The sequence below is a fragment of the Hyla sarda genome, chromosome 3 (assembly GCF_029499605.1).
Source record: "Hyla sarda isolate aHylSar1 chromosome 3, aHylSar1.hap1, whole genome shotgun sequence".
Classification (NCBI taxonomy): Eukaryota; Metazoa; Chordata; class Amphibia; order Anura; family Hylidae; genus Hyla; species Hyla sarda.
Genome location: NC_079191.1, coordinates 92,938,858 through 92,953,362, shown reverse-complemented (window position 1 = coordinate 92,953,362; position 14,505 = coordinate 92,938,858). Strand labels below are relative to the sequence as shown.

Here is a 14,505-nt window from a genome sequence, read left to right as displayed (position 1 = left end):
TCCCTGCGTATACTGTGCAGATTGCCAAGATCACGGGACATGAGGAAATACAAGAAACAGCCAACCCCCTGATACCAGCTGCCGCCTCAAGCCGCAAAGGATTGTGAGACGAACGTCATCAGGACCTGAAAGGAAACTCTAAAACTGGGGGGACCATATAATGATGAAAAAGAAGATGATCCACGGCAGAGCGGTATAGCAAGTAAATGTAAAACTAGCATAATTATTCATAATGGGCAGGATAGCTAAACGTTATTTAACCCTGGAATACCCCTTTAATGCATAAAAAAACATAGAATATGATACAATACTTTGTTTTTAATCCATCAAGACTCTTATAAGGTAAACTTAGAGTATTAAATATTTTGGATTATCAATTATATAAAGGACCAGCAATTTTACTAAATATGTAACAAAGACAAATAGTCATTCAAATAGTCATATTATTAGGGTGTATTCACGTGTAGCTGTTTTGTAAAAACAAACAAAAAGTAAAAACAAACAAAAAAAAATAGGACACATCGGGCATGGGTGAAAACATCCTCAAAGAATTTTAACTAACTTATTTTTTCTTCTCCTATAGTGGAACAGGTAGCTAATGTGGTGTTGTATTCTAGTGACTATTACACCAAAACTGTGGCTTTGGATGAGTCTGAGTAAGTATTCCTGACCTAAAGTGATAGTACTAGTGAGGTAGATTATTGGTAGTTCTCAATGGTAGCTTCTGTTTTGGTTTATTTTGTGCTAATGTGATGCATTATATAAATTCTATCATTTAGAATGTTGGTGCACTTGTTAAGAAATGGTTTTACTATGCACAATGCTTATCATCCAAACCACCACCCAAAATATAGGGAGAAACATTTTCTTTTTTTCTTTTCTTCCAGGGGTAAGGTGCCATCTAAGGCCACCTATAATCACACATTCTCCCTGCTGCCTATCCTAGCATACAACCGAGAAAAACGGGAAATCGCTTTAGATGGGAAACTGAAGCATGAGGACACTAACCTGGCATCTAGCACTCTGTAAGATAAATTTACATGGGAAATTTACATGTGAAATCATTTTCTGCTCAAAACCAGTTTCTCTAAAGGGGTATTCCGGGCAAAAACATTTTATCACCTATGCAAAGGATAGGGGATAAGATGTGTGATCGCGGGGGGCCTGCCACTGGGACCCCCCGCGATCTCCCTGCAGCACCCGCATTCTATGCGGGAGCTGCGTCTCCAGTTTCGTAAAAACCTCCGGGTTTCCGGGACTGGGGACGTCATGCCACGCCCCCTCAATTCATGTCTATGGGGGGGGGGGGGCATGACGGCCATCACGTCCCCTCCCATAGACATGAATGGAGGGGGCGTGGCGTGACGTCCCCAGTCCCGGAAACTAGGAGGTTTCCCGACACTAGAAACGCAGCTCCCGCATAGAATGCGGGTGCTACACAGAGATCGAGGGGGGTCCCAGCGGCATGCCCCCCCCCCCCCCCCCGCAATCACACATCTTATCCCCTATCCTTTGCCCGGAATAACCCTTTAAGGGTTAGCTATCCCACAATCCCAGTATCCTGCATATTTTGTCTTTTTAAAACAATACTGTCATCTAAATATGACAACAGTTCATATCGCATTCAGTCTCAGTCCTGAGCCCTTCTGTGATCGCACGTTATAAGCAAGTTGAGTGTGCGGCAGCGCTCTACAATTCCTGGTTGGCCACTGTGTCCCACTAATTCACTCTATTATCTTATGCAGTGAATGAGTCTAATTTGATTTAAAGCCAGGGAGTAAAACATGCGCTGCCAGATACACATTTTTTTCACATTTTTTTATGCTTTTATTTGTTACATTTATCACATACATTTTTTCTGGTGTTTTAAAAATCCCATAGTAAAAAACAATACAAAACATTAAAAAAAATACCCAGAACATTTGTGCATTTAAAAATAACTACAAAAATCACAAAACAACACTGGAACAAAAAAATTACTTATGTGTAAATGTAAATTTTTTAAATGAGGAAAAGAAAACGCTGTTAAAATTACAAGAAAAACATTGTGGAAAATGCAGAAAATCACTGTGTGTGAATCTATTGGAAAGGTCAAGAAATCATATTGAGAATGTTGTTTCTGTACGACTGGATTAACACTGTGTTAAGCGATGTCCAAGCAGCCTCTGTTTAACACAAGCGCCAGAATAGGTCCCAGTGCATATGTTAAATGGTTTCATAAAGCACCATTTACCCAACGGAGGCCAAAAGTTTGTTATTTTGGCCTCAATTTGAGAAGTATGCATTAGGGTTTGCTGGATGGAATAGCTCAGACCTCCACACTATTTCATTCAACATATATAAATAATAAAAAAAGAAGTACCAAAAACGGAACAAACATTCTAATAATTAAGTTTATTATAATAAATGTCATAGTTTTATAATTAACAGTTTTAAAATAAATAAAAAAACTGCATACAATTTTTTCCCTATAAAATTTACTGTGAAATAATTAAATGCTAGTTGGAATACAAATGGAATACAAATGAGCTGAAAAAAAAAATAAGGCTCTTTTAATTAAATTAAGTACAATTAGAGAGGGTCTGAGGATGCAATACAATAACAGACAATAATTCCCATAGAAACTTGAGAAAGAAGGGGCAAGGAAGCTTTATCCATGAAGCCAGAAGTATTTATGGAGGATAAAGATGGTCTTGGACTAAGTGGGGATACATGCATAAAGGGGTACTCCACTTGCCATGCTCCACTGGCCAGCATTCGGAAGTAAATGTTCCGAACGCTGTTTTCGCGCTGTGTGGGTCGGCCACACCCCTCATGATGTCAGGGTCGTGCCCCTAAATGCAAGTCAATGGGAGGGTGTGTGACAGCTGTCATGCCCCCTTCCATAGACTTGCGTTGAGGGGGCATGGCATTGACATCACGAGGGGCATGGCCGACCCCGCAACACGAAAACAGTGTTCGGAACATTCACTTCCAAATGCTGGCCAGTGGAGTAAAAATTTAGTTTTTTCTATTTTCAAGCAAAGTCCCAAGACTTCCTAATAAAATAATAAAAATTATAACTCGCCTTCCTCCGCTCCCTTATAGCTCCAGTATCAGGGTGCTTTGTCTGCGGTCTGTGCTGACGAGCGTAGCGTCTACCGTCGGAGGCACTGACAGTGCCGCTTGCTAATCACTGGCTGAGGTGGGACAGCTCTGCAGCCAGTGATCAGCTGAGCGGCACTGTGTTGTGACGTCTACAGCTCCAGCTGGCTCCGGAAAGCAGACTTTCAGTGGAGACCGGCCAGAGGCTGAGTGTCCTAAAACCGGACCCTAGGTGGGAGGAGAGGAAGGTGAGTTAAAGGGGTATTCCAGGCAAAAACTTTTTTTTATATATCAACTGGCTCCGGAAAGTTAAACAGATTTGTAAATTACTTCTATTAAAAAATCTTAATCCTTCCAATAGTTATTAGCTTCTGAAGTTTTCTGTCTAACTGCTCAATGATGATGTCACGTCCCGGGAGCTGTGCATGATGAGAAAATATCCCCATAGGAGCTGGACAGCTCCCGGGACGTGAGTCATCAGAAAGCAGTTAGACAGAAAACAGCAACTCAACTTCAGAAGCTAATAACTATTGGAAGGATTAAGATTTTTTAATAGAAGTAATTTACAAATCTGTTTAACTTTCCGGAGCAAGTTGATATATATAAAAAAGTTTTTGCCTGGAATACCCCTTTAAAGTTTTTATTATTGTCTTGCCAGTCTGGCGACATTGCTAAAAAACATTTTTCACCGGATAACCCCTTTAAAAGTGTTGTCCTGGACAGAAAGAAAAAAGAGTCAGTTCTCTTCCAACAACTGTAACACTCTTGTCTCTATATACAAAAAGATTGACCACTTAGATTCCATTGAATCTTGACAACCCCCATAAACTTGGTGATACAATGCAGATTAGCAGAAACTGAAGACTATGATATGTATAGAGTCTTGGAAAAGGGGAGATTATATAGTAGAATTAGACTTTAGATTAGTCTAATATCTGGCTACACATCGATAAGTAATCCATAATGTACTGTATGATTTCCATAGGCTGAAGGAAGGTATTGACCGCGCTGTCATGGGAATCCTGGTGGATTATAAGATTAAGGTGACACTTACTGTCTCAGGGTAAGTCTTTGATGTTAGGTTTACATGTTGTAACATATATAAAAACACAATGGGAATAAATGAAAGTTTTCCTGGTACTTTTTGCCTATTTTGTGGCACACAGCACTTGTCTTTGGTTTTGTGCCAAAGTTTGAGTTGAAGTAACAAAAACCCAACATTACCCTGAAAATACCCAAATACCCAACAGCAGATGGGAGCCATACCCAAATGGCAGGAGCTGGTTTGCATAACAGAACGATCTGACTACTCTGCGCTGTGCAGTTTGCCACAATGGAGGTCCTACATAATTAGGGGAGCTGTCTTCTTGGGATAAATACAGTATACAGACACCCGAAATAACTGTCCGAGAGCCAGCCCATCCTGACGTTATGTGTCAGGAGAGAAAACAAGTGGATCAGCAGAAAAGCTGGTATTTCAAAATCGCCAAAGTTCCGGTGATCAGCCAATGAGCACTAAGTATGAAGCTATAGCTCCACCCACAGGCGCCTCCAAACCTAAAGTAATCCCGACAGCTGATCAGGGAAAACCATTTGATGCCCACATTTCTGACAGCTATGGGCATGGTAAAAGACCTTACAGGGGCAGTGGGCTTTAGCCATAGGTCTTTTGGAGACTGAGCAACATTCCTGCCCTATAGAATTATAATCTTTTGGTATTTTTAAAACGAAAGCCATCTTTTTTTTTGGCACAAAAAGTCTCACATTTTGGCTAACATATAAGCACTTTCAAAATGCTTGACACAGGGAAAAGTTTAGAATGCACCCAAAAAATTGGTGTGCCATAAATCAAACTGTGGAAACAGCAAAAAGACACAGGCTGACTTTACAAATCTTTTATTTATCTATACATATATTTTCTAAATATATCTTAATTATTTGTGTCTTTGTATTATATATCTTGTTACTTTTTGTTTATATTTTAGGCTATGTTCACTGTATTTTCGGTCATAGTTTGTCACTGTAAAAAAATAGAACCATTTTTCTAAACTAGCAAGTTATAGAAATGACATGTTATTTCCTATTTTTTCTTATGGTACTACTTTGTTATATGGGCCATTATTTCTTACTTACAGGCACAAATAATGAACAAGCACTGACTGACACTTTTCCATATACTTCAATGGAAAACATTATTTAATAGTTTTAACTGAATTTTATGTCCGGTGTTATTAACCTGACCATACATTGCTTACAGACTGACTTACATTGCATCATTCGTGTATCTCTGGCTCTCCCATAGAGATGCATAGAGGAGGCGTGTTGACCACTGCTTCGTGATGTGGTCAACACCGCTCTCTTCATCCAGAAAGCTGGGATGCCATGTAGGAGATCTGGGATACATTTTAGTAAACTGGAGTACTCCGTTAAGTACCGCAGTCCCCATTAAAGAAAGAGTGTCTGCAGACTTTGGTGCACATCTCATCCACAATCTTGGTGGAATAACAAGATTTATAAGTGGCAGATTTCTGCACCAAAAGTAAAAACAATACAATGGGATTTAAAAAAAATTACACTGTAGAAAAATCTATGTGGATTAAAGTTAATGTCACGATGCCGGCTGGCAGGAGGTGGATCCTCTGTGCCAGAGAGGGATAGCGAGGACCGTGCTAGTGGACCGGTTCTAAGACACTACAGGTTTTCACCAGAGCCCGCCGCAAAGCGGGATGGTCTTGCTGCGGCGGTAGTGACCAGGTCGTATCCACTAGCAACGGCTCACCTCTCTGGCTGCTGAAGATAGGCGAGGTACAAGGGAGTAGGCAGAAGCAAAGTCGGACGTAGCAGAAGGTCGGGGGCAGGCGGCAAGGTTCGTAGTCAGGGGAGATAGCAAAGTTCTGGTACACAGGGTATAAACACACAAAAACGCTTTCACTAGGCTCTAGGGCAACAAGATCCGGCAAGGAAGTGCAAGGGAGGAGACTAGATATAGCCAGGAAACAGATGGGAACCAATTAAGCTAATTGGGCCAGGCACCAATCATTGGTGCACTGGCCCTTTAAGTCTCAGGGAGCTGGCGCGCGCGCGCCCTAGAGAGCGGAGCCGCGCGCGCCAGCACATGACCGCAGGAGACGGGAACGGGTAAGTGACCTGGGATGCGATTCGCGAGCGGGCGCGTCCCGCTGTGCGAATCGCATCCCCAACGGCCATGACAGGGCAGCGCTCCCGGTCAGCGCTGACCGGGGAGCTGCAGGGAGAAAGGCGCCGTGAGCGCTCCGGGGAGGAGCGGGGACCCGGAGCGCTAGGCGTAACAGTACCCCCCCCCCTTAGGTCTCCCCTTCTCTTTATCGGGTAACTGCCTCCCCTGGGATGAGGACACCGGGAAAGGAAGGAGGGATTCCTCAACGGCAGGCAGAACCGCAGGAGTAGGAATGGGGAGAGAGGGCAGAGGGCGAGACCTGGCACGGGGCAGTGTGACACCAGGACGAGGGCCATGAGGGGACACAGAAGCTTGCCTGGGAGGGGGGGAGGGGCATTTCCTGTGGCAGGCAGAGTCCTTAATGACCTTAGGGGGACCGGATACAGGAGGAACCACAGAGTTACGGCAAGGGTTACTGGGAACCGGTTTTAGACAGTTCTTGGCACAAGAGGACCCCCAACTCTTGATCTCCCCAGTGGACCAATCCAGGGTTGGGGAATGAAGTTGAAGCCAGGGAAGTCCAAGGAGAATTTCCGAGGTGCAATTGGGGAGGACCAAAAGTTCAATCCTCTCGTGATGAGATCCGATGCTCATAAGAAGGGGCTCCGTGCGGAAACGTATGGTACAGTCCAACCTGGCTCCGTTGACCGCGGAGATGCGGAGTGGCTTGACAAGACGGGTCACCGGAATATGGAATTTATTCACAAAGGACTCCCGAATAAAATTCCCAGAAGCTCCAGAGTCCAGACAGGCCACGGTTGAGAGGGGAGAGCTGGCTGAAGTGGAAATCCGAACAGGTACCGTGAGACGTGGAGAAGCCGACTTGGCATCAAGAGACGCCACACCCACGAGAGCTGAGTGTGAGCGTGCGTTTCCCAGACGTGGAGGACGGATTGGGCAATCCACCAGAAAATGTTCAGTACTGGCACAGTACAAACAAAGATTCTCTTCCTTACGGCGATTCCTCTCTTCCAGGGTCAGGCGAGACCGATCCACTTGCATGGCCTCCTCGGCGGGAGGCCTAGGCGCAGATTGCAGTGGAGACTGTGGGAGAGGTGGCCAGAGATCTAAGTCTTTTTCCTGGCGGAGCTCTTGATGCCTCTCAGAAAAACGCATGTCAATGCGAGTGGCTAGATGAATGAGTTCATGCAGGCTAGCAGGAGTCTCTCGTGCGGCCAGAACATCTTTAATGTTGCTGGATAGGCCTTTTTTAAAGGTCGCGCAGAGAGCCTCATTATTCCAGGAAAGTTCAGAAGCAAGAGTACGGAATTGTATGGCGTACTCGCCAACGGAGGAATTACCCTGGACCAGGTTCAGCAGGGCAGTCTCAGCAGAAGAGGCTCGGGCAGGTTCCTCAAAGACACTTCGAATTTCCGAGAAGAAGGAGTGTACAGAGGCAGTGACGGGGTCATCACGGTCCCAGAGCGGTGTGGCCCATGACAGGGCTTTTCCAGACAGAAGGCTGACTACGAAAGCCACCTTAGACCTTTCAGTAGGAAACTGATCCGACATCATCTCCAGATGCAGGGAACATTGGGAAAGAAAGCCACGGCAAAACTTAGAGTCCCCATTAAATTTGTCCGGCAAAGACAGGCGGAGGCTAGGAGTGGCCACTCGCTGCGGAAGAGGTGCAGGAGCTGGCGGAGGAGATGGTTGCTGCTGCTGTAGCTGAGACTGAATCTGCTGTAGCTGCGACTGGAGTTGCTGAGTCATGGTGGTCAAGTACGACAGCTGGTGATCTTGTTGGGCAATCTGTCGGGCTTGCTGGGCGACCAGTGTGGGGAGGTCGGCGACAACAGGCAGAGGAACTTCAGCGGGATCCATGGCCGGATCTACTGTCACGATGCCGGCTGGCAGGAGGTGGATCCTCTGTGCCAGAGAGGGATAGCGAGGACCGTGCTAGTGGACCGGTTCTAAGACACTACAGGTTTTCACCAGAGCCCGCCGCAAAGCGGGATGGTCTTGCTGCGGCGGTAGTGACCAGGTCGTATCCACTAGCAACGGCTCACCTCTCTGGCTGCTGAAGATAGGCGAGGTACAAGGGAGTAGGCAGAAGCAAAGTCGGACGTAGCAGAAGGTCGGGGGCAGGCGGCAAGGTTCGTAGTCAGGGGAGATAGCAAAGTTCTGGTACACAGGGTATAAACACACAAAAACGCTTTCACTAGGCTCTAGGGCAACAAGATCCGGCAAGGAAGTGCAAGGGAGGAGACTAGATATAGCCAGGAAACAGATGGGAACCAATTAAGCTAATTGGGCCAGGCACCAATCATTGGTGCACTGGCCCTTTAAGTCTCAGGGAGCTGGCGCGCGCGCGCCCTAGAGAGCGGAGCCGCGCGCGCCAGCACATGACCGCAGGAGACGGGAACGGGTAAGTGACCTGGGATGCGATTCGCGAGCGGGCGCGTCCCGCTGTGCGAATCGCATCCCCAACGGCCATGACAGGGCAGCGCTCCCGGTCAGCGCTGACCGGGGAGCTGCAGGGAGAAAGGCGCCGTGAGCGCTCCGGGGAGGAGCGGGGACCCGGAGCGCTAGGCGTAACAGTTAAATCTATCTAAGCATTAAGTTCTCTTAGTTATAGATGTCTTGTGGATTTTGGCCCAGAGTTCACCCTTTGTAAAAATTGAAATTCTCTTTTCTTCTGTTTATTATTTGCAGATTATTGGGAGACATGACTTCAAGGTACTCTATTTATTTTTATTACCACATTAAATGAGGGTCTACCACCATATAGATCATAAAGGGCCAACAAATTGAGTTCCGCAAATTTACCCGAGTTACTGTAGAATTGGTAATTAATGCAATGCAAGTGCAATTTATTTTTATTCATAGGAATGAGGCTGAGCTAACATATATCTATCTATATCTATCTGTAGCTCATCCCGTTTCATACAAAGAAATAAATTATATATTTATAATGCATAACCAGTCCTCAAAGATATACAAAGGAAAGAATATTAGGTACAATATTATTATAGTTATTAACCCCTTGCCGCATTTGGACGTTTATTAACGTCCACCTGTGGCTCCCGAGGTATGATGCGCTCTCAGTAGGTGAGTGCGCATCATACCCGCACGGTCTCGGCTGCTATAAAGCAACCAGGACCCACAGCTAATGCTGGACATCGCCGATCGTGCTGATGTCCAGCATTAACTCTTTTGACGTGGCGATCAAAGTTGATCACCGCGTCTAAATTGAAAGTGAAAGCTTCCCGGCTGATCGGGACCATCACGGTAAAATCGTGATGTCCCGAACAGTTAGAACACATCAGGAGGGTGCCTTACCTGCCTCCTGTGCTTCCGATCGGCGATTGATTGCTCCAAGCCTGAAATCCAAGCAATCAACCGTCGATAACACTGATCAATGCAAGTACGACAAAATCAAACCTATATAAGTAGGGTATCATTTTAATCGTATGGACCTACAGAATAAGCAACCAGGACCCACAGCTAACGCCGGACATCGCCGATCGGGCTGATGTCCAGCATTAACTCTTTAGACGCGGCGATCAAAGTTGATCCCCGTGTCTAAATTGAAAGTGAAAGCTTCCCGGCTGATCGGGACCATCGCGGTAAAATCGTGATGTCCCGATCAGTTAGAACACATCAGGAGGGTGCCTTACCTGCCTCCTGTGCTTCCGATCGGCGATTGATTGCTCCAAGCCTGAAATCCAGGCTTGAGCAATCAACCGTCGATAAGACTGATCAATGCATTGCAAAAAAAGTTTAAAAAAAGTCAATAAAGATGATTTAACCCCTTCCCTAATAAAGGTTTGAATCACTAACCTTTTCCCATAAAAACAACAGTGTAAATAAAAATAAACATATGTGGTATCACCACATGCGTAAATGTCTGAACTATAAAAATATATCGTTAATTAAACCGCACGGTCAATGGCGCACGCGCCAAAAAATTCCAAAAAAAAAGTCCAAAATAGCATATTTTTGGTCACTTTTTCTACCATAAAAAAATGAATAAAAAATTATCAGAAAGCCTGATCAAAACAAGCATAATACCAATAAAAGATCACGGTGCAAAAAATGAGCCCTCATACCACCTCGTATATGGAAAAATAAAAAAGTTATAGGGGTCAGAAGAGGACAATTTTAAATGTATACATTTTCCTGCATGTAGTTATGATTTTTTTCAGAAGTAATACAAAATCAAACCTATATAAGTAGGGTATCATTTTAATTGTATGGATCTACAGAATAAAGCAAAGTGGTAATTTTTACCAAAACACATACTGTGTAGAAACCAAAGCCCCCAAAAGTTACAAAATGGTGATTTTTCTTCCATTTTGTCACACAATGTTTTTTTTTTTTCTGTTTCACCATAGATGTTTGGTTAAAAAAACTGATGTCATTACAAAGTAGAATTTTGTTGGCGCAAAAAATACGCCATCAAATGGATTTTTAGGTGCAAAATGGAAAGGGTTATGCTTTTTAAAAGGTAAGGAGGAAAAAACAAAAGTGCAAAAACTGAAAAACGCTCGGTCCTTAAGGGGTTAAAGAAAATGCAATATATTAAATTAAACAACTGGAGTCTAGCGCAGGGCCCTTGCGCAGGCTCCAGATACAATAGATATTATGAGTTTAAATGGGATATCATGCCAATATGGTCACTATAATAAATAGAATGAATAAAATATTCCCCACTTTCTATTTCTGGGTATATTGAGGTAGAAAAACTGATAAAATATAATGAAAAATTATAAAATAGTCCAATATATGAATTGTGCTAAGTTTGTAGATAAGTAGCGCTAAGTCAATGCTGCTGGATTAGTGTAGAATCCTAAGTATGATTTCAAGTTTATAGTAAGAATTTCCGGTGCACTGCACCACTCACCACCCTGCTTTGGTATATGGGAGCTCCTCTGTTTAGCGTTGGATGCGGGATGACACGGACTGGTGTCCGGCCCATTGCTGGTAGTGCCTGCCGGAAGATGCGCTGAGCAGATGTAGATGGCGGAGCTTTATGTGATAACTGCGGTGATTTCCAAAAGATAGATGGCTGCGGTCTGGAAATTCGGAAATACATGTATATATATATATATATAAAAAGCTAAATCATTGGTAGTTGCAGTATCTTGTAATACCTTTTTTATTGGACTAACAAGATTATGTAGAGACAAGCTTTCGGGATTCCTCCCTTTATCAAGTCATAAGCATTTCTGAGCTCACAAGGAGAAAACACAGGTTCTATCTCACAAAATATGCAGGGGTTAGTTTTGTGAGATAGAACCTGTGTTTTCTCCTTGTGAGCTCAGAAATGCTTATGACTTGATAAAGGGAGGAATCCCGAAAGCTTGTCTCTACAAAATCTTGTTAGTCCAATAAAAAAGGTATTACAAGATACTGCAACTACCAATGATTTTGCTTTTTGCATCACTGGACTAATACGGCTACTCCTAACTAATCTATATATATATATTTATATATATATATATATATATATATATATATATATATATATATATATAAAAATAGAAGGCCTGACTCACTGACTCATCAACGCCCAGCCTAAACCCTTGGACCTAGAAAGCTGAATTTTTTCACAGGTGTTGTTTTTAAGACGTAGATGAGGAATAAGAAAGGGATTTTTCTAAATTCAACCCTTAACCCCTTCCCGCAGAATTTCATATATAAACGCCGGGTTGTGCAGTGCGTTCGCGCATCCCGGCGTTTATATATGCCATTCAGTTAACCCGGCGATGCGCAGCATCGCACGGGTTAACTGGCAGAAGTCCCGCTGTTTCCAGCAGGGGACAACTTCTGCTTCACCCCCAGGACCATCCATTGATGGTCCTGGTCAGCGATCACTGTGATTGGTCCCTGCGGACCAATCACTGTGATCTGGGGTTAAAGTTCAGATCCCCCGCACTGCCCGCCCCTGGAAGTCGGGCAGAACGGGGGACGATGGCTGCGGGGACCTGCGGCATAGGAGGGGAACATCAGGGGACCGGCGGACTTACCTGGCGGGACCGAGGAGCAGCGCGGGACCGGCCACGTGGAGGAGCAGCGACGGGACCGGCAGGTAAGTACATGGTCCTCAGAAGCAGCAGTGAAGATCTTCACTGCTGCTTCTAGGAGTCTGAAAACTACAACTCCCAGCATGCCTAGACAGCCTTTGGCTGTCTGGGCATGCTGGGAGTTGTAGTTTTGCAACATCTGGAGGGCCCCAGTTTGGAGACCATTGTATAATGGTCTCCAATCTGTGCTCTTCCAGCTGTTGCAAAACTACAACTCCCAGCATGCACTGACTGTCCAGGCATGCTGGGAGTTTTAGTTCAGCAACATCTGGCCCTTCAGATGTTGCCGAACTACAACTCCCAGCATGCCCTTCAGCTGTCTGGGCATGCTGGGAGTTGTAGTTTTGCAACAACTGGAGACACACTGGTTGGGAAACATTGTTTCTAACTCAGTGTTTCCTAACCTGTGTGCCTCCAGCTGTTGCAAAACTAATTCCCAGCATGCACTAACAGACCATGCATGCTGGGAGTTGTAGTTTTGCAACATCTGGAGGGCCCCAGTTTGGAGACCATTGTATAATGGTCTCCAATCTGTGCTCTTCCAGCTGTTGCAAAACTACAACTCCCAGTATGCACTGACTGTCCAGGCATGCTGGGAGTTTTAGTTCAGCAACATCTGGCCCTTCAGATGTTGCCGAACTACAAGTCCCAGCATGCCCTTCAGCTGTCTGGGCATGCTGGGAGTTGTAGTTTTGCAACAACTGGAGACACACTGGTTGGGAAACATTGTCTGTTTCTAACTCAGTGTTTCCTAACCTGTGTGCCTCCAGCTGTTGCAAAACTATAACTCCCAGCATGCACTAACAGACCATGCATGCTGGGAGTTGTGGTTTTGCAACATCTGGTGCACCCCCCCCCCCCCCCTGTATTCACAGGGGGGGGGAAGGGGGGTGCACCAGCTGTTGCAAAACCACAACTCCCAGCATGCATGGTCTGTTAGTGCATGCTGAGAGTTATAGTTTTGCAACAGCTGGAGGCACACAGGTTAGGAAACACTGAGTTAGAAACAGGGTACATTCACATGGGCGAGGCTTTTACAGTGGGTTTCTCGCATCTTGAGATACAGCAAATTTTGCGCTGGGAAACTCGCTGTAATCCCCCGTCCATGTGACTGTACCCTAAAAACACTACACTACACTACACTAACACAAAATAAAATAAAAAGTTAAAAACACTACATATACACATACCCCTACACAGCCCCCCTCCCCCAATAAGAACGTCCGGTACGCCACTGTTTCCAAAGCAGAGCCTCCAGCTGTTGAAAAACAACAACTCCCAGTATTGCCGGACAGCCGTTGACTGTCCACGCATGCTGGGAGTTTTACAACAGCTGGAGGCACCCTGTTTGGGAATCACTGGCGTAGAATACCCCTATGTCCACCCCTATGCAAATCCCTAATTTAGGCCTCAAATGCACACGGCGCTCTCACTTTGGAGCCCTGTCGTATTTCAAGGCAACAGTTTAGGGCGACATATGGGGTATCGCCGTACTCGGGAGAAATTACGTTATAAGGTTTGGGGGGCTTTTTCTTCTTTAACCCTTCATGAAAAGGAAATGTTGGGGTCTACACCAGAATGTTAGTGTAAAAAAATTTAATATTTTACACTAACATGCTGATGTTGCCCTATACTTTACATTTTCACAAGAGGTAAAAGGGAAAAAAGCCCCCCAAAATTTGTAACGCAATTTCTCCCGACTACAGAGATACCCCGTATGTGAGCGCAAAGTGCTCTGGGGGCGCACAACAAGGCCCAGAAGGGAGAGTGCACCATGTACATTTGATGTGATTTGCACAGAGGTGGCTGATTGTTACAGCGGTTTTGACAAACGCAAAAAAAAAAAAACCCCACATGTGACCCCATTTCGGAAACTACACCCCTCACGGAATGTAATGAGGGGTGCAGTGAGAATTTACCCCCCACAGGTGTCTGACGGATCTTTGGAACAGTGGTCCGTGAAAATGAAAACTTGTACAGCCCACTGTTCCAAAGATCTATCAGACACCAGTGGGGGGCAAATGCTCACTGTACCCCTTGTTACGTTCCTCAAGGGGTCTCGTTTCCAAAATGGTATGCCATGTGGTTTTTTTTTTGCTGTTCTGGCACCAGAGGGGCTTCCTAAATGCGATATGCCCCCCGAGCAAAATTTGCTCTCAAAAAGCCAAATATGACTCCTTCTCTTCTGAGCATTGT

At 44.9% G+C, this 14,505-nt stretch overlaps 1 protein-coding gene across 6 annotated transcripts in view; it reads left to right on the top strand.

Moving 5' to 3' along the window:
* Positions 1 to 14,505, top strand: part of SAG (S-antigen visual arrestin) — a 55,237-nt gene that overhangs the window by 33,958 nt on the left and 6,774 nt on the right. For all 6 annotated transcript variants that reach the window (XM_056564607.1, XM_056564610.1, XM_056564611.1 and 3 more), the window contains exons 10-13: positions 584 to 656; positions 888 to 1,025; positions 4,070 to 4,147; positions 8,936 to 8,959. In XM_056564607.1, coding sequence (XP_056420582.1) covers positions 584 to 656; positions 888 to 1,025; positions 4,070 to 4,147; positions 8,936 to 8,959 — 313 coding nt within the window. The remainder of the gene's footprint in view (positions 1 to 583; positions 657 to 887; positions 1,026 to 4,069; positions 4,148 to 8,935; positions 8,960 to 14,505) is intronic.